The sequence below is a fragment of the Malania oleifera genome, chromosome 11 (genome assembly GCF_029873635.1).
Source record: "Malania oleifera isolate guangnan ecotype guangnan chromosome 11, ASM2987363v1, whole genome shotgun sequence".
NCBI lineage: Eukaryota > Viridiplantae > Streptophyta > Magnoliopsida > Santalales > Ximeniaceae > Malania > Malania oleifera.
Genome location: NC_080427.1, coordinates 11,026,465 through 11,048,523, shown reverse-complemented (window position 1 = coordinate 11,048,523; position 22,059 = coordinate 11,026,465). Strand labels below are relative to the sequence as shown.

Sequence of the window (22,059 nt, the reverse complement as noted above, 5' to 3'; positions counted from 1 at the left end):
TGGAAGAAATTTATTCTCTTTTGCTAACAACAGAGGCTTGTATTTCTCGACATCAACTTTCATCTCCAGTTCCACCAACGTCTGTCAATATTGCACAAAGGCAATATCAACACTCTACAAATCGAGGAAGAGGTGGTCCTCGAGGGAGAGGGCATGGAAATCGTGGTGGTTTCAATAATACTTCTCGTAACACTTATCAGAACTACTTAATATGTCAGGTTTGTAATAAAACAAGCCACTCGGCACACAAATGCTATCATCATTTTGATCTTTCTTATCAGGAATCAAAACCAGAAAATAAACAAGCCATGGTCGCTGCTTCTGCTGGAAATTGGGAAACTGAATGGCATGCAGATACCGGTGCAACGCACCATGTGACCAATGTTCTCAACAATCTGAACCTCAGAAATGATGACTATCATGGTACAAATCATGTTCAAGTCGGAAATGGCCAAGGTCTGCAAATCTCTAAAATTGGTTCCACTAAACTTTCCACTGCCAACTCTACCTTTGTTCTTAATCAAGTTCTTATTGTCCCATAAATTCAAAAGAATTTATTATATGTTCAAAACTTTTGTGTTGACAACCATGTTTATTTCGAATTTCATGACAAATTCTTTCTTGTCAAGGATTATTTGGGGAAGGTCCATCATCAAGGACATCTTAGTGATGGACTCTATCAATTTACATCCAAATCACGTTGTCCACAGACTCTCTCAACTGTACGTGTCTCTCTTCGTGAATGGCATCGTTGACTTGGACATGCATCCACACCCATTGTCAAGAAAGTTCTTTCATGCATCAATTTTCCAATAGAAAGTAATAAAAAGCACTCTATGTGTCCTGAATGTCAGATAGCCAAAAGCCATGACTTGCCATTTAAGTACTCTACTCATGTTTCTTCATATCCTCTAGATTTAATTTTTAGTGGTGTATGGGGACCAGCATCCGTGGCTCCTACCATTGGTGCCAAATATTATGTTAGTCTGACTGGGGTGGAGAATTTTGACGCTTGAACACTTATTTTACACAAACTGGAATTAATCATTGACTAGCATGCCCACATACTCATCAACAAAATGGTTCTATTGAGTGTAAACATCGACACATTGTCGAAGTTGGATTAAGCATGTTAGCACACTCAAACTTACCATTGCTTTACTGGGAAGATGCTTTTCAAACAGCTACATTTGTTATTAATAGACTACCAACACCTATTTTGAAGCAAAAATCTCCCATGAAATTCTATATAACCACATGCCTGATTTCTCTTTTATGCGTGTTTTTGGCTGTGCATGTTGGCCTAACCTAAGATCTTACAATACAAACAAACTCAATTTCTGCTTAAAAACATGCATATTCATTGGCTATAGTCTTTGTTATAAAGGGTACAAGTGCCTTGATCTTTCTATTGGCAAGATTTATGTCTCACGACATGTGGTTTTTGATGTGACACTATTTCCATACACCAAAGAAAATACTTCCAACCCCTCTCAGCCGCAATTTGTTCCCCTTCCTTCCAATATCAATGTCTCACTTCCACTAAGCTCCATAGATTTGCAATCTAACCATATTCCTATTAGAACAGCAGCTGCACCTTGCTTGTCTCTTTCTCCAGGTCCATATGAGGATATCAATCCACAAGATACTATAGATCATCTTCAAATCACAGAGCTCCTCTCGGTTTTGCCATCTCATAGCAGTGTTTCAAGTCTTGTGACAAACAGTCATCCCATGACAACAAGATAAAAGAACAATATTCATAAACCTCGCAAGCAATCAGATGACTATGTTAGACATTCACTACCTTGAGCATTGCCAGCCAAAAAATCCATCAAAACTGTAGAACCAAGCTCTTATACTGAAGCATCAAAACCAATTCTTTGGTGAGAAGCTATGAACAAAGAATTTAACGGATTGCTGCAAAGTCCTTAGTTCCACACTCACTAGGTACAAATATTGTGGGATGTCATTGGGTTTACCAAATCAAAAGAAAAGTTGATGGGACTATTCAGCATCATAAAGCTCGACTAGTCGCCAAAGGCTTCCATCAACAAGAAAGAATTGGTTTTTCATAAACATTTAGCCCATTTATTAAGCATGCCACAATTAGATTGGTTCTTTGAATTGCAGTTTCCCATGATCGGCCCATTCACCAAATTGATATGCAAAATGCATTTTTGCACAGTGATCTTCAAGAAGAAGTTTTTATGACTCAACCACAAAATTACATTCATCCTCAATTTCCAAGTCATGTATGTAACATAAATCACTATATGGTCTGCGACAAGCTCCCTGAGCTTGGTTTTCTAAACTTTCAGACAAGCTAAAGTCATTACACTTCCATGAAAGCAAAGCCAATACTTCACTATTTGTTCTTAAAACAAAACAGCAGTTGTTTATGTTTTAATATATGTGGATGACATATTAATCACTGGATCAAGTTCAGCTACCATCAACCGAGTAATTCATTGCTTAAAAGAAGCATTTGCTATCAAAAACTTGGGCCCTCTTCACTTTTTCCTTGGTGTAGAAGCACTTAGATGCAGTGAAGGTCTTTATCTTACTCTACACAAATATATAGTCGATTTGCTCAAAAAGACTGACATGGATCAGGGAAAACCATATAGTAGCCTGATGGCTTCCACTAGAAATCTCACTTCAACAGATGGCAAACCGTGTGCTGATGCAAGCCTTTACAGAAGTATTGTTGGCAGCATGCAATACCTTGCCTTTACACGGCCTGATTTGGCTTTTGCAGTCCACAAAGTCAGCAAGTTTATGCATAATCCTCTTGAATCACACTGGCTAGTCGTAAAGAGAATACCTCGTTATCTTAAACATTCGGTTTCAACAGGCTTGCTAATCTCTAAAGCTGCAGGCTTCAAACTTCATGCATTCTCATACTCAAATTGGGCAGCAGATAGGGATGATAGAAGATCTATGGGTGCTTATTTTATTTATCAGGGTCCTAACTTGATCTCCTGGAGCTGTAAATAGCAGCCAACAGTGGCTCGTAGCAGCACTGAGGCTGAATACAAGGCACTGGCAAACACAGCAGCTGAGCTAATGTGGATCAAGTCAATTCTAACTAAACTCGGAATTTCTATTCGACAACCACCTGTTTTTGGTGCGACAACATTGGTGCCACTTATCTTACATCCAATCTTGTGTTTCATGCAAGAACGAAGCACATGGAAATTGACTTTCATTTTGTTCAAGATTAAGTCCACCACAAATAATTAATAGTTTTGTTCATCTCTAGTCGTGATTAGCTAGTAGATGCACTAACAAAACCATTACCACCAAATAAGTTCCGAGATGTTCAATCCAATATGAATGTTTGTGATCTCCCTTTCAGATTGAGGGGGTGTGTAGAAGATCAAGTGATTTCAACTGAAATCACTGCTGAAGATTGGGAGAATTGATCGATGTAACCGATAATGATGCAGTAAATGAATACCAAAATACTTGCTGAAGTTTAGGGTGAGGAGATAAGATTCTGAGGACTTCAAATTTGAATTTGAATTTGGATTTGGATTTGAATTTGAATTTGAATATTAGGAAATCAGTTGTAAATGTGTGTATATATACCGCATGTAAGAGACAAACAAATCAATGAGAAATATAGAAATCTTTCAAACACTTTCTCTCTTCTATTTCTTTACACACCTAAAAACTTAGTTAAACTTAGTAAAATATTTAGATGCTTTAGAAGACAATTGCTTAATGTAGTACAATTCGTCTAATAATTATCCCCAATAACAAGGAGGAACATATTTCTCTCTCAAAAGGTATTTACTTTAGACCAAGTGGTAAAATGTGGTGCTCCAAAATATTCTGCATCTTTCAATATTTTGTCAACATTCTTTAGCCAATTCAATAAGTCTAGATTTAGTGAATTGGATACACCACCAATCATAAAATCTATCCCAATCAAAATAGCTCTCTAGGTCAACTAACCAATGTAAAAAATAGCAAGGGTTTGCACAACTATAAAAACCAGAAGGGCGTGTATGTTTATTCAATTGTTAGGAACTGCTAACTACTTGATATGCGTCAAAATGACCCATTTTGTTTTCTGTTGGAATAAATGAAGGATGGGTTTGTAAGCATACGAATGAAGAAAACAAAATTTAGATATGATGCATGTGAGCAAGGCAACAATTTTTTTATTAGTTAGATATTTTTATGAGAACAATAATGGGGAACACTGAAAAGTACAGACGTGAAAATTAACAAGCATACCAATTAGATAAGCAACAGTAAATTAATTCCCAAAAGAGTAGAAGCACAAAGCTCAGATCCTTGTAGCATTACCTAGTGCATAGATGTATGCTTTCAACTCTAGGTCATCTTTTCAAAAAAATTTCAGAAATCCATCCAATTTTGCATAGCTAACAGTCAATTTCTCGTAGAGAACTCCAAAAAATTGCAACAGAAAACCTGAAAATATATTGACAGGAACAACTCTTATGCATTTTGAAACTATTGCAGCAAAAAAAATTTCTTGTAATAGTATTCTAATTTTCAAGGGAGAAAACTGAAGTGGATGCTGGTAGGACTTATTTCTCTTTCGAATTCTAAAAATATCACAACAAAAATTCAAATTCTCACTGAACAGATGCACTTTCTTTTCAGTTATCTTCGTAGTCTCACAGCAGCATCCAATTCTCCTTTGATGCAGTTAAAATATCACAGAAGCAGCCAAAATACTGCTCTCAGGATCTGAATATCATGGCTCAGGGTCAAAAGATCAAAGACAGAACCCAATTCTCTGGCTTGATTTGAACCTCCCCAGTGTCTAGTCTAAATCCCCTCTGATTATTGAAAAAAAAAAAAAAAGAAACTGAGGTTGGGCAAGCATATGGGTAAACAGGCAGGGTAGACATGGATATTAGGTTAATTGGGTATAGCAATTGGGTTGCTTCAGGAAATAAAGTGGTTTAGGAACTTGCAGAGACACAATCAATTATCTGAAACAACTGTGGATCTCTCTTGAAAATAAACCAGTTCTCTTTCACAAATAGACCTAAAATCAAATGAGAAGCTTAGTGATATGATGATGGGTGGTTGGGGAGCATTGACTAGTGGACTCAAATGACGTGAGCGCTTGAGCTGCAATCAATTATCTGAAACTACTGTAGGTCTCTCTCATGAACAAACCAGTTCCCTCTCACAAACATACCTAAAACCAAATGAGAAGCTTAGTGAAGGGCGGCTTCTTAGTGGAAGTTTCACAACATGAAGACCTAGACACTAAGATAGGAAAATCATAAGAAAGTCTCATGTAAGTACTTCAAAACTCAATATTGATTGACTAAAGCTCCTAGGATATGTCATTGGACTTAGATACCTGATTTTAATCATGGAAAATATTTTCTCAAAGTCCAAATTGAGTTTTCAAATATAAGAATCAAGTTTGGAACCAAAAATATGGAAAAACAAGCTTTGCTGAAAGGCAGGCGACTGATGTTAAGTCATCAGGCAACTGTGGTGCTTCTGTGTTTGAAAATATTCAAACAGAATAGGCACAGGCGACTGACCTATCGGGCACAGTCGACAAACCCCATTCTAACTTTCAAAATAAGCTGATTTTAAAAGAGCACAGGCGACTGACCCTTTGAGGGCAGGCGACTGATGTGTGTGATTAAACATTTAACAGCGCTGATCTTGTTTCCAAATCTTGCGTGAATGGTTTCCAAATTGAGAGAAAATTAAAAGGAAAGTTTTTGAAACCCTAGTGCGCTATTTAAATGTATTACTCTCGCACATTAGGGAAAGAACACCGATTGAAAAAGTAAACGGCACGCACATACTTCTGTATACTCTTGTCTGATAGGCGACTGCCGTGTTCTTGGTTGTTTCACTTCGAGAAACTGATTTGATCTTTGAAAACTCACATCTTTAATCAGTTCTGGTGATAATACTTCGAGCTTCAACTTTCATATTGTTATTTTGAAGTATTATTTTTGAATCTAACGTGTACTAATATGCTCGTTTGAGGAGCTTTTTATTGTACAAGCATGCTTTTGCTGTTTGTTGTATTTTTGACGGGTCAAGGATTGAATCGTTGCCTAGCGAAGGGGGATTCTCGTTAGAGAGGCGAACTCCACCTTTGAGGGAGAGAGGTTGTAACTTCACCTGGTAACGAAGTTGGTAAAGGAAATCCTCACAGTGGGTTACTTGGGGCAAGGACGTAGGCTGCGGCCGAACCTTGTAAAAACAACGGTGTACAGCTTCTTCTTCCCTACACTTTTATTTTCTGCAAGATATAACCTGCGTGCTTGATGTTTATTTTCATAAGAACTTGCTGAATATCATGTCTTGCTGAATACTAAACTTTGTTGGATATTTAAAATTGTGTTTAAGAATTTGTTGAAAAGGAAAATAGTGCTGAAAGTTGTGAACTTGCTGAACATACTTTTGTGATAAAATATATATCAGATTATTTGATCAAGGAGCTGATTTGAAAACTCAGAAAAGATTACAACTTTGATTTCATTAGTAAATTATCTGAGATTAATTAGTTGTTAATTAATCTTCAAAGGAAAGCTTAAGTGCTGAAGTTAATCAAGAGTTTTTTTTTTTTTTTGAAATTGTTTTTGAAGGGAAATATTATCCTTGCTGAGAATCTGAACTTAATATTGATCATTTCATTGAGATATATGCTGAATCACTGAATTCATTCTTCTTGATTATATTGTTGCAATTTTATTTATTCAAACTGTACGTTATATTTTGACTAAGTGGTTAACTGAATGTGTTAATATTGTAAATTCAGATCTTGTGTTGATCTTACATTCACATTTAATACTTCCCATTGATATAGTACAATAGCTAATAGAAATAGGATTTGTATTGGAAATGGTAAAAGTAAATAATAAATTCCGAAAATATTTTTTAAAGAACCCAATTCAACCCCCCTCTTGGGAATACATCCTAATTTCAGGAACCAATATCAGTAATGTTTTTTCATATTTTTTTATTTTATTTTATTTTGCCTCTGCTATTCTTTCTTTCCGGTCACAGCAACAATGAACTCTTTTTCTTTTGTTCAAATTGAAATTGAACTTTAGGACAATAAAATGCTGATGGTGGAGATTCAGGGTTCCATTTTTTACATTCCGAAGATTTACTTTTACGAAAATAAGAAGCCTTACCCAAAATATAAAATAATCAAAAGTTACAAAATATCCCCAAAGGAGTAAAAAATTATAAAAATAGCCCCAAAGTAATTAAATGTCAAAATTAAAAGCCAAAATAAATAAAATCCTATATTAACTAAAATTCCTAAAATGTCAAATTTCCCAAAGACAGATCCCTGGTTTCTAAATCTCTGAGAAGAAGATGGTTGCCTAGAATTATCCATAGGCAGGCATTCCGTCATCCAGCGTGTCGGGGATGCAGGACATGTCTCAAGTTTTAGTAGGTAACCATTTGTGTACATAGCAGGTGCAACTACATAAAGTGGTATATTTGACATATACTAGTACTTCCACAAGTGAAAACAAGCGAAGTGAAAGCAACTTACTTAGTTCAGATCTCTGTCATCATGTTTCTGTGAAAACATTCTCACGTGGTAATGCCTAACTCTATGAATAAATGACACATTACATCCATTATTCCACATAAATAAGTATGTGCTTTCAAGATATTAATGTCACAGCACAATACAACAGCCAAAAAATCACCAGATTAAAAAGTAAATAACAATAGTTCTAACATACCTTTTCTCTGCTAGCAAGAAGAAAACGTAGTATGCTTGGATCTGTGTCATTTATATATTCCTCCTCATCAATCCTCTCACCCTCACACTCTACAATCTCTTTGCACTTAGAAATAAGCTCTTCAACAGTTCTTCTGATAACTGAAACTGCTTTTTCAGCTTTTACTTGTCTTGGGATTATCTTACACAAGGCTTTAACCTGCAAAACAAGAGTCGGAGATGTAGTTATCATCAAAATAAAGAAACAAATACAACAAAAGCTACATGTTAGAACCTGCCTTCCAATATGGTAAAAGATCAGTTGAACGAGCCTCTGCTTCTTTCAATGCAGTGTAAACTGCATCAATAACAGGACTATCGGCAGTTAGAGAATCAAAATTATAATTGAAAACCGATAGACCAATAACATCCAGAGTTAATTGAGAAAATTTTTCCTCCATGTTTACAGCAGTGCCATTGAGTGCATCAGGTATAAGCTTTTCCACCAATCTCTGAGCACATTTGCAAAATACCCTGTCAACTATCAAAGACAAGTACTTCTTGTGAAGAGATGGAACCACAGCTCTGCGTCTCACCTATAACAATTTAGAAAATTTTACACAAGTCAATGGCAAAATTAAATGGATTAGAATAAGACAAGAATAATTATCACACATTAATATTCACAAACAAACGTAAAAATTTTATTACCAAGACAAAGGCTACAAAATGCACGCAGTCAACAATCAACAGGCAAAGCTCAGCATTGAATTAAATTGGGTTAAACTGAATCTTGAACTTCAAAATTAGGAAAGAAAAAAAAAAGATTAAATAAATCACTGTCCTTTTAACAAAGTTATTTGTAAGTTGATTATTGAGGTGTGTCCAGTTCCAGTTCCCAATATTAATAAGATTGTTGATTAGATTAATGGTATAAAGAAATATCAAATATGGATGTACTGTTTCTTAGAGAAAGTTGTGGTTTTGTTAAGGTATATTTGCAGACAGATGAATATCGTGGTTTTCAGGATTGTGCTCCAGATCCTTTATTCTGAAAAAATCTTCCAAGAAGCTGGCCAAAGTTTTTCATGGATTTCTTCAGAATGATAGTTCAGGGCCTTGTAGTGGCAGTGTTGTTGGCAATGATATTAATAATAATACTACAAGCGAAATTGGAAACCTTCTCTCAATTCCCCTATTAAAATTAATTTTTATGGTACAGTGAAATCTGGCAGTTCTTATATGGTGATGGCTTTTATTATTAGAGTCGGCACAGGTAGGTCATTTGCGCAGGTTCTTGGAAAGCAGTTAATGCTTCGGTCGTGCAATGGAGTGCAAAGTGTCATGGGGTGACAGAAATCCATAGCCAAAAGGATCCCATTTTGCCTGTCTGCCTAGATGTAGCAACAGAAGCATGCCAGTAAGGCATCATGACTTCACCAAGTCCTGTCCAGCCATGCTCGTATGAAATGTAATACTCATGGATCCATTCAGTGGACCAAGTCAAATTGACATGGTGACTCTTGTACCAACTAGAATGGGGCCCTAAGGGTGCGCTTTTTTTTTTTATGGCTGAGGTTTATGAGATTGGATGGGACTGGCGATAATAGTTATCCTATTCATTTAAAACACCAAAATACTCCTTCGGCCCCATTTGGAACTTGGAAACCATTGGGCAAAAGAAAGGAAAATATGAAGGAATCTTTTATTTCTATTTTTGATTATTGAGAAAAGTGAGAAAGAAAATAATACATAGTAAATCAATGAGCAAAATTTAGGTTTTACTTATCATTAGCATTTGACTTTTCTTAATTTTTAATCATATTTGAACAAATTTTCATTTTTACGAATGCTTGACATAGAGATTGTAGACACCCTATTTTTGCCCAATGCCCATTATATTATTTTTATTTTTATTTTTATTTTTATTTTTATTTATTTATTTATTTTACTATTACTATCGTATATATTATTAGTGTTAATACTTTATTATTATTACTATTATGATTTTTATTGTTATTATTATCTATTATCACTACTATTATTTTCACTATTATTATTATTATTATTATTATTATTTTCATATATTATTGTAATTACTTTATTATTATTTTTATTAATTTTCTATTATTACAATTATTATTATTATTATTTTCATATATTTTTATTATTACTTTGTTATTATTATTTTATTATTATTATTATTATTATTATTTATTTTCCTATATTGATATAAGTAATTTGTCATTATTACTATTATTTTATTATTTTCCTATCACTATTATTTATTTATTTATTATTATTATTATTATTATTATTATATCCTTATTACCATGATAGTAATTATACTCATATATATTGTTTCCAAAAGAAAAAATATAATAAAAATACAATAAACCAAAAAGGAAAAGAGAGAGTTAGGGTTTCTAAATTTTTTTTATATAATGACCCTTTTGGCTTCTCTCCAAACGGAGCCGGAGGAGCGCGCATAGACCTATAGAAAAAAGGGCCTCTCTTTCTCTCCATCAGCCGTCACCCATCTCCATTCTCCTCTCTGTCTCTCAGTCCACGCCATAGCCGCAGCAACCCAGCTCCGGCCAACACCAAGACTCCACCTTACTCTGCTGCTCTTCGTGAGCCACCAGCCACCACGAGCAGCCCCACTCTGCTGCAACTCCGGTCTCCCTCTCCACCGCAACTCCGACCAACCCGAGAAGGTTCAGCCACACCTGAGAAGCCCAGCTCTGCGGCCAGCCATGGCCGAGACCTCCAGCCACAGCCGATACCTCCAGCTCCAGCCACTGCCAGCCGCAGTACAGCAACCCAGCTTCTTCCTCTTGCGACCTCCAGCACTCCCCACGGCCACCAACAGCTACTCCGGCCATACCAGAACCTGCTTCAACACCAGACCATAACAACGTCTTCCCCCCACGTTCACAGCCCACAGGTAAAGTCCTTCTCTTTCTATCACCACACACGTGCACACAGATTCCTTTTTATTACTATTTGTATTATTATTATTATTATTATTATTTTTTCATTTTATTGTTATGATTTATTCTGATGTTTGGGTTTTCATTGTATATGCAGGTAAGTCTAATATTGATGTTGAGGTTGTGTTTATTATATCAAACTGCAGGGTTTTTATAGTTATTATATTTATTTTAATATTTAATAGTCAGGGTAAGTTTTTTTTTTGTTGCATTTATTATATAGGTTAATTGTTTTACTAGTGTTGTTGTGGAATTTTTATGGCGAGAATTTGTTTTGATATTTAAAGTTTACTCTTTTGTATTCATTGAATTATTATTGTATAATCCTTAATGTTATAATGTGCGATCATGTGTCTAGTATTCATGTTGTAGGTTTTATTATTGTTACAACTATTTTTGATGTTCAATAGTCAAATTTAAGGTCGTTTTTGCTATTATTGCATATTTAATATTTATATATTTAGAATGGTTGTTATTATAACTTATTTTCTTAAAGGGGGTTATTGTCTAATATTTGTGTATTTAGGTATGTTATATGTAATGTTCACATTAGGGTTATATCCAATATTAGAGTTTAGGGTTCTTGTAATTCATATTTAGTGTCTATATTGAGAATATGGTTATAGTTTAATATTGTGTCATTTTTAGTATTACATTCTATGTTACGTATTATTATTATGGTTATATTTATTATTTAGTAGATATTTGTTAATATTCTAATTTTTATGGTATAAATTTTTAGTATCTTTAGTATCTTAATGTATATATATGGTATATAGTATTTTATTACCTATTATGATATTCACAATATTGTAGTAGATATGTATTCTTATAATTATTGTGCGTATTATGGTAGTTTAATATTTTAGCTTATTATCCCATTAACCTATATTGAAACCTCCCAAACTAGTATTTTTAATACAGAAAAACCCTAGAAAATTTTCAAAATTTGGAAGTGTATTTTGTAAATTATTTTCGATTTTATCCCTACGATTTTATTGCGGGGGGTATTAGCCTTCGGGCTTCACGTACCTTTAAGCTCTGAGGGAATATATATATATATATATATATATATATATATATGTATATATTTATTTATTTATTTAGTTATTTATGTTTCATATGTATTTATAAATTCATAAAAAGGAGTAATTTAAAGACTTATTAGATTAACTTAGGGATAATTTCAAATTAATTAGGTACCGTTCGTAAGAACGGGCGCGTAGGGGGTGCTCGTACCTTCCCCTCGCGTAACCGAACTCCCGAACCTAACTCTGGTAATGTAGACCTATTTTACCCCTAACGGGGCAATCATCACGTGTTCTAACCACACTAAAGGTTAGTGGCGACTCCGACATTCGATATTTTCCTTGAAAATTTAAAATACATTTTAATTTCGCCGCCCATGGCACCCGCGCTCCCGGGACGTCGCAACAGCTTGGCGACTCCGCTGGGGACCTTAGAGAGTCGAGCCATTAATTAATTAGAAATTATCCCAAGTTTAAATTTATTAAATCTTTTAATTACTCCTTATTTTGTGAATGTTGTAATTTGTAAATAATTTTGATTAATTGAAAATATTTTACTTCCATAATTTGTAAATAACCAAAATTAATTAAAAATATTTTGTTTCCTAATTTTGTGAATATTAATTGTAGGTATTTTGTTTCCAACTATTCTGAATAAAGCATATTAATTGTAAGATATTTTGAATAAGTATATTAATTATAGATATTTTGTATACTAATCGTAAATATTTTGTTTCCTTATTTCCAAATTTTTTGAATGAACATATTAATTGCATATATTGTGTTTCCTTATCTTTTGAATATATATATTAATTGTAGATATCTTGTTTCCATATTGTTTATAGCATGTGAATAAATGTGGGGATAGTGGGATTAGGTTAAATTTAAATTCATACACTTTCACGCTCTATACCCGAGCTTTACCTGCTAAGATTAGATAGGGGTGTAATAGCGTTTGTCCCTTCGTAGCTTAAGCTTAATGGGACCCGCGAACCACCCCGCTCAATGCGAGTTTTGTCCGGACCCCTATGGGGGAGGATGAAATTTCAAATTGGGGACCTTTTTGTTAATAGGAATTAGAGCCTACCCACACGCACTTGTCCATAGTTTTCCCTTAACTAGGATAGAGCCATGAAAAACCTTATATATACATACCTACCCTAGGTCGAGACAGGATCCACATCCTTCTCCATGTATAATATGTTGTATATATGTGAGAGACTTTGAATTATATCATGCATTTGACATCCATTTTAAACATACATACTACTTAGCCAGTATTTTGGAAAAGCCCAATAATGAGACCATGGCCCATCCTTTCAAAGAATGAAGAACTTGGCCTAAGCATTTTTAAAATATGGGTCGGCCCAACCCTTTTCAAATAATTCCGGCCCGATTCTTCAAAAACAAACTAAGGCCCGACCTTTTCCTAAGTAAAAATTCGGCCCAAGCCTGATTTTCAAAAAGGGTCAAACCCCGATTTCCAAAAACGGACTTCAGCCCTGTTACCCCAAGATCCGAGCCGATATTTTATAAGCAATCCAAGCCCAAGTCCTTTTAAAATTAGGGCTTGATCCCATCATGAAATATATTAGAGCCCATATTTTAATATACTTGAGGCTCTAGTGCACACTAAAGTCCACAAGCTCGTATTGAACAAATCCAGTGGGTTGACTAACCTGGGTCAACCCCAACCTCATATCATAATTTGACCTTTTATAGAATCTAAGGTACATGGACCGTCGTCAAGGAAAAGAATGATTGAGGGAAGAATTGAATTGAAATTGTGGCCCATCAATGATTGTCTTAATCTTGAAATCTCTCATTAGTGGGACTTTTCCTAGAATGCTGACAAAGTAGTTAGTTAGATTACATTGCATCCATGCATTCATGCATAATTTCACACATAATCATGCACGATAGGTCACATGCATGGTCATATCTCTATTTGTATGTGTAATTGCACTAGTTACATCCATGCACAAACATTCATTGCATCCATGCTTTCATGCATAATTTCACACATAATCATCCACGATAGGTCACATGCATGTTCATATCTCTATTTGTATGAGTAATTGCACTAGTTACATCCATGCACAAACATTTATTGCATCCCATGGTCATGCATTAAATACTCACACATTTATGCTTTACATAATCATGCATTCAGTTCTAAAAAGGAAGTTTTGGTCCACAACTCTCTCAAGGAAAGAAGTCGTTTGAGTAGCAAAAAGCAATAATTGAGACCACTACACATCGGTACAATACCCGAAGAAAGGCAAGAGAAATGAGCGAACAGTTAGAAAATAGGGTCCTGGGCATAGAACAAGGACAAGAAGAATTGATTGAAAAAAATGAGCAAAATTATGGAATTGTTGGTGAACAAAGGAAAAGCGGTACAGAATGATCCTAAGACAGATACGGACCCTATTCACCCTCCAGGGTTCACCCTAAATCATGGACAAACATCAGCTCCACCACCGGGCGTCATGGGGGATCCAATGCCAAATATACCTCCGTTCATCCCAACTGTGCCAACACAGGGGTTTCCAGTGGCAGAGACTTCCCCCTTAGCAACTCCTGATATGGGGATAAATAGATTTGAGTCTGAGCGTCGTTGTGACGTATTGGAGGAGCGTTTGAAAGCAATTGAAGGGTATAATACATTTGACTCCGTTGATCCTAATGACCTTTGCCTGGTGCCAAAAGTCACTCTGCCGCCAAAATTCAAGATGCCAGATTTTGAAAAATTTGATGGAACCCACTGTCCTCGAACCCATTTGCGCCTTTATTGCCAGAAAATGGCTGCACACACCGATGATGAGAGGTTGATGATGCATTGCTTTCAAGATAGTTTGACTGGAGCAGCTATCAGATGGTACATTCAGCAGGATCAAGCTCGAATCCGTACTTGGAAAGATCTGGCAAATTCCTTCATAGCTCAGTACCGCCACGTGATAGAAATGACACCTGATCGCATAACCCTACAAAGCATGCAAATGAAACCTAACGAAACATTCAGAGAATATGCATATAGATGGAGGGACATGTCCATCCAAGTGAGCCCTTCAGTGGAAGATAGGGAGGCTATCTCCCTATTCGTGAATACATTGAAAGATCCCTACTTCGGACATCTCCTAGGGGCAACCCCACATGACTTTATGGATATTGTTTCTACTGGAGAGAGAATTGAAACGGCCATCAAAGTCTGAAGAACCAAAAGTGGTGATGCAGAAACTGACCCGAGTAAGAGGAAGAAAGATGAGGAAGCACAGATGATTCAGGGGCATCATTACCAAGAGGGTAAAACCCGGTGGACAAATAAAAATTTTGCTTACAAGTCCACAGTCCACCAGATAGTGCATTCAGGTGCGCAACCCCAAGTAGTTTCCTTCGGACCTAAGCCTATTTCAAGGCAGCTGAATGTTCAGGACACGGGAGGGAGCCCCCTAATGGAAAGAAAGACAAAAGAAGTTCAACCTATTCCGATGACTTATGCAGAATTGTTCCCGCAATTGGTGGAAATCCAAATGGTTGCACCAATACCAGGATTGTTGCTACAATCCCCTTTCCCAAGGTGGTACGACCCAAATGCTCGATGCGAGTATCATTCTGGGGCAATAGGTCATTCAATCGAAAAATGTTGGCATTTCAAGCATAAAGTACAAACCTTAAGAGATTTGGGTCTATTGGCAATTGATGTGGAGGAGCTTGTTGTGCAACATTAAAAGAATATTTTGAAGTTCAGATCAGTCAGAGAAGTACAACAAGTTTTGAACCAGAGATATTCCGCATATAGTCTGAATAAATCGGTTTACTTATTGACCATGGAAACAGAGAAATACAAGTGGCAAGCTTTTGATTGTTCGCCCCCTCAGGGATGCTTTTATTTTATTTTGTTTTCTTCTTTCTTTTGTTGCAATTTATTAAAGGTTTTGTCTCTGAAATTTCCTTTTCTATCAAAGAAATGAAATTATGCATTTTCGTATATCACTTGCATCGAGAGTTCAATGTCCAAAATTTTGTTTACTCGTGTTTCTTGCTAAGATAAGGAAAATAAAATACCAATATTCATGAACCAAAAGCAAGTGTTAGTTATGAAAAATTCAAGCTACAAGACGAAAATAAAGGAAGATGAAACAATGTTCGTCACTTGATGAGTTCAAATACTGCGAAGAAGTTCTAAAAGCCTCAGTAAAATATATGTTGGTTCCATGAATCTCATGTCAGTCCGCTAATCAAGTTTTGATCGAATGATAGATGGCCATCTTTGGCCGACCAGTTATCCCTAAAAAGAACCAAATATTGATTTACCAATTGTTAACCAAGTTGAGCCTGAATGTTAAACTAGTCTTTTCTTAAAAACCAGTTCACCAAAAAGTTAACCTGGGTTGGGTCTCCTAGCGTTTGACAAGTCATATGAGACAACAATGGGCTATCGAAATGATGGCAGGCCCTTTTTCTGCTACCCAAAAGAAATTCAAAGAAGAAATCTCTTGCAAGCCCTTTTGAGCCTGAAAAATTCATTTATTGATTAACCCGTCAAAGGATCACACCCCACACTGGGGCAGTTTAAAAAAAAAATCAGTCCCAAAGGGAATTCAAATGAAAATGAAGTTAAGATTCCTTCATAAAAGGAAAAGCAAAAGTTGCGATAAAAGAGAAGGAAGAAGAAAGAAAAATAAGGGACATACTACACATGTGATCTTTGACCAAATTACCCTTGATAAACTCGACGATTTTGAGCCTTATTTAACTCTTTTCTTCTTTAACCCAAACCCTAGCCTGCATTACAGTCCAAATGAAAGTCCTGACTAGATTGGTATACATTGTTGTATCAAATGATTTGTCAGACGCAATATTGTGTCTGAACTACGTAATGACCTGATCCTGAAAGGGTACGTAGGCAACTTGTCCAAATGACAAGTTCGGTCAATATCTTGCAAGTGCCTCAATTCAAACTTGGAGCATAAAACATCATTATGGGATGGGATTTTTTGAGCCTTAATTTCCCTTTTATTCTGAAAACCTGTATCCCTCAGCCTACGTTTCGTCTCGAGTCTTAAAGACCATCTTGAGATCAAAACATTGGTCGGACTTGGCTGAACTAGGGGCAACCATTAAACAAGAGGTTCTCAATGGTTTCACAGCAAAACAAGGTAGAAGAATAGTCCCCCAATGAAACTGGGGCAATTGGTGAAAGAAGAAAATCAGTTATTCAATTCGAAAAGTTAGCACCATCATCATTAGGGCTCTCGAATACTGGTATGAATTTTTTCCATTGAAATAGCAGGTGAACTCAGTAAAACATCTATTTTGTGCATATGACCTTTTGATTTAGCAAGTTGATGTCATAAATACATGATCATTCATCATTCATTCCTCCATCCAAAAAAAAAAGAAAAATAAAATAAAAAAATTCCATTCTTCAAAAGCTCCAAAAGGAGGACGGATGGTCAAAAGGGCTTAATTACTGACACATTCGCCAAAAGAGGATCCTTGTGAAAGACAGGTAAAATGGTCAAGAATAGTTACAGATGCACTTAATTTGATGCAAACTCCGTGTTGAGTTCTAGTGACGCTGATTTGGGGTGCCTTCGTGTCAAAGTCAAGTTTGAAGCCAATATCAGTAACAAACGATGGTAACTGGGGCAGATTTTGGGTTGAGTTTTGTTTGGACTAATTTTGATGCCGTCATATCAGAGTGCATGATGAAAACATAGCCAAGATCAGTGGATGAGGATCGAAACTAGGCAAATTTTGAGTTCATTGGAGCAAATTCAAGAGCTTTCAAGACAGAATCAAAGTCAAAAGCAGGGTCATGACCAGTGGCATGTAAACACTGAGGCAGATTTTGAGCGCCTTTTGGAATTTGAAGCATGGCCAGAATCAGCGGCAACTTGGAATTTGAAGGCACACTCGAGATCAGAGATTGGGTTGTTGATTACAAGCACGTTGGAAGGAGAAAAAATTCATGTATTACCATACATCCCATGCAATGCATAATAAAGGAAATACGAAGGACATCTCATGCAACATGCATACATCTTTGCATTCATGCATCATTATGCACACATAACAACATATCACTGCATTTTTGCATCTTAGGTAGCAACATGCATACATATAGCAATAGAGCACCATTCACTCATACTTGCTTGGTTGAATAAACTTCTGAATAATTCTTTTGCATCATTGACTGAGCCATTCTTATCTAGACATATTTTGAAACTGGGGCAGCTGGCCCCCATGCACAGATTGACATACTTTAAAACTGTGGCAGTTGACCCCAGGAAGCAATTGATGCATTGGTTGTTGAGTCTCAAAGAGGGTGATCTATGGATAGCCAAAGAAGCTCGGGTTTTTGTTCCCGATCGATAATCCCCGGTAGAATAATTCTGAACCCTACACTTGAGGACATTTTCCAGAAGAATCTTACGGTCTCGCACCCGATTGATCACCCTCACTAGAGTAACCATTTTCCAAAATACTGATCGTCCAAAAGATCTCAGGACTTGGCACCTAATTGATCATCCTTAGTGAAGAATTTTTCAGGACTTAAAACCCATATGAGCTTATCCTTCAAAGAGTCTCGGGATCTTGCACTCGATTAATCATCCTCAGTGGAGCAAATTTTCAGGACTTAGAACCTTATGCTTGAGGACACTTTCCAGAAAATCTCAAGACTTCGTACCCGATTCATCCTCACCCATACAGGGTAACCATTTCCTTGGTCCTAATTGAGCCATCTACATTGAAATTAAGGCATCGGTCCTCATATCCAAAAATGGTGTTGTTCATGATCACACCGAGGTGTTGGATCACCTCAAAGTTTTCTTGATTATCTCGTTCATGCGAGTAGTTTCATCCAAATTGTTTTGATCATCTTATCCACTCTTATTGACCCATTGCGGTCCATTCTTATTGACCCATCGCGGTCCCACTCTTATTGACCCATTGCAGTCCACTTTTATTGACGCATCGCGGTCCACTCTTATTGACCCATTGTGGTCCACTTTTATTGACCCATCGCGGTCCACTCTTATTGACCCATCGCGGTCCACTCTTATTGACCCTTCGCGGTCCCACCTTATTGATCCATCGCGGTCCCATTCATATTGACCTTTCACGGTCCCACTCTTATTGACCCATTACGGTCTATTCTTATTGACCCATCACGGTCTCACTCTTATTGACCCATTGCGATCCACTTTTATTGACCCATTGCGGTCCATTCTTATTGACCTATCGCGGTCCCACTCTTATTGACCCATTGCAGTCCACTTTTATTGACCTATCGCGGTCCACTCTTATTGACCCATTGCGGTCCACTTTTATTGTCCTATCGCGGTCCACTCTTATTGACCCATTGCAGTCCACTCTTATTGACCCATCGCGGTCCACTCTTATTGACCCTTCGCGGTCCCACCTTATTGATCCATCGCGGTCCCATTCGTATTAACCTTTCACGGTCCCACTCTTATTGACCCATCACGGTCCATTCTTATTGACCCATCACGGTCTCACTCTTATTGACCCATCGCGGTCCATTCTTATTGACCCATCGCGGTCCATTCTTATTGACCCATCGCGGTCCACTCTTATTGGCCCTTCACGGTCCCACTCTTATTGACCCATTGCGGTCCATTCTTATTGACCTATCGCGGTCCCATTCTTATTGACTCTTTGCGGTCCACTCTTATTGACCCATCGCGGTCCACTCTTATTGACCCATTGCGGTCCACTTTTATTGACGCTTCGTGGTCCCACCTTATTGACCCGTCACGGTCCCACCTTATTGACCCTTCGCGGTCCCACCTTATTAACCCTTTGCGGTCCCACTCTTATTGACCATTCGCGGTCCCACTTTTATTGACCCATCACGGTCCACTTTTATTGACCCTTTGCGGTCCTCTTTTATTGACCCTTCGCGATCCACTCCTATTAACCCTTTTGCGGTCTCACTCATGTTGATCCTTCGCTGGACATTTTTGGGAAGTCACACTTTGATCTCTTTTGATGCATTGGCCTGGTCCAAAATCAGCGTCTTTTGTCTTTGCAGGTTTGTTGCTACAAATAACGTAGGAGAGTTCCTACTTTTACTTTGAAGCAATAAAGCCTACAAAGAGGGGCATCTGTAGACACCCTATTTTTGCCCAATGCCCAATATATTATTTTTATTTTTATTTTTATTTTTATTTTTATTTATTTATTTATTTTACTATTACTATCGTATATATTATTAGTGTTAATACTTTATTATTATTACTATTATGATTTTTACTATTATTATTATCTATTATCACTACTATTATTTTCACTATTATTATTATTATTATTATTATTATTATTATTTTCATATATTATTGTAATTACTTTATTATTATTTTTCTTAAATTTTCTATTACTACAATTATTATTATTATTATTTTCATATATTTTTATTATTACTTTGTTATTATTATTACTACTATTATTTTATTATTATTATTATTATTTATTTTCCTATATTGATATAAGTAATTTGTCATTATTACTATTATTTTATTATTTTCCTATCACTATTATTTATTTATTTATTATTATTATTATTATTATATCCTTATTACCATGATAGTAATTACACTCATATATATTGTTTCCAAAAGAAAAAATATAATAAAAATACAATAAACCAAAAAGGAAAAGAGAGAGTTAGGGTTTCTAAATTTTTTTTATATAATGACCCTTTTGGCTTCTCTCCAAACGGAGCCGGAGGAGCGCGCACAGACCTACAGAAAAAAGGGCCTCTCTTTCTCTCCATCAGCCGTCACCCATCTCCATTCTCCTCTCTGTCTCTCAGTCCACGCCATAGCCGCAGCAACCCAGCTCCGGCCAACACCAAGACTCCACCTTACTCTGCTGCTCTTCGTGAGCCACCAGCCACCACGAGCAGCCCCACTCTGCTGCAACTCCGGTCTCCCTCTCCACCGCAACTCCGACCAACCCGAGAAGGTTCAGCCACACTTGAGAAGCCTAGCTCTGCGGCCAGCCATGGCCGAGACCTCCAGCCACAGCCGATACCTCCAGCTCCAGCCACTGCCAGCCGCAATACAGCAACCCAGCTTCTTCCTCTTGCGACCTCCAGCACTCCCCACGGCCACCAACAGCTACTCCGGCCATACCAGAACCTGCTTCAACACCAGACCATAACAACGTCTTCCCCCCACGTTCACAGCCCACAGGTAAAGTCCTTCTCTTTCTATCACCACACACGTGCACACAGATTCCTTTTTATTACTATTTGTATTATTATTATTATTATTATTATTATTTCATTTTATTGTTTTGATTTATTCTGATGTTTGGGTTTTCATTGTATATGCAGGTAAGTCTAATATTGATGTTGAGGTTGTGTTTATTATATCAAACTGCAGGGTTTTTATAGTTATATTTATTTTAATATTTAATAGTCAGGGTAAGTTTTTTTTTTGTTGCATTTATTATATAGGTTAATTGTTTTACTAGTGTTGTTGTGGAATTTTTATGGCGAGAATTTGTTTTGATGTTTAAAGTTTACTCTTTTGTATTCATTGAATTATTATTGTATAATCCTTAATGTTATAATGTGCGATCATGTGTCTAGTATTCATGTTGTAGGTTTTATTATTGTTACAACTATTTTTGATAGTCAAATTTAAGGTCGTTTTTGCTATTATTGCATATTTAATATTTATATATTTAGAATGGTTGTTATTATAACTTATTTTCTTAAAGGGGGTTATTGTCTAATATTTGTGTATTTAGGTATGTTATATGTAATGTTCACATTAGGGTTATATCCAATATTAGAGTTTAGGGTTCTTGTAATTCATATTTAGTGTCTATATCAAGAATATGGTTATAGTTTAATATTGTGTCATTTTTAGTATTACATTCTATGTTACGTATTATTATTATGGTTATATTTATTATTTAGTAGATATTTGTTAATATTCTAATTTTTATGGTATTACTTTTTAGTATCTTTAGTATCTTAATGTATATATATGGTATATAGTATTTTATTACCTATTATGATATTCACAATATTGTAGTAGATATGTATTCTTATAATTATTGTGCGTATTATGGTAGTTTAATATTTTAGCTGGTTATCCCATTAACCTATATTGAAACCTCCCAAACTAGTATTTTTAATACAGAAAAACCCTAGAAAATTTTTAAAATTTGGAAGTGTATTTTGTAAATTATTTTCGATTTTATCCCTACGCTATTATTGCGGGGGGTATTAGCCTTCGGGCTTCACGTACCTTTAAGCTCTGAGGGAATATATATATATATATAT

The 22,059-nt window shown here is 36.1% G+C and overlaps 1 protein-coding gene across 4 annotated transcripts in view; it reads right to left on the bottom strand.

Moving 5' to 3' along the window:
• The window catches only part of LOC131167963 (carotene epsilon-monooxygenase, chloroplastic), a 47,002-nt gene that overhangs the window by 14,225 nt on the left and 10,718 nt on the right, over positions 1–22,059 (bottom strand). For all 4 annotated transcript variants that reach the window (XM_058127062.1, XM_058127065.1, XM_058127063.1 and 1 more), the window contains exons 2-3: positions 8,008–8,304; positions 7,731–7,928 (exon numbers count right to left, since the gene is read on the bottom strand). In XM_058127062.1, the coding sequence (XP_057983045.1) occupies positions 7,731–7,928; positions 8,008–8,304 (495 nt within the window). The remainder of the gene's footprint in view (positions 1–7,730; positions 7,929–8,007; positions 8,305–22,059) is intronic.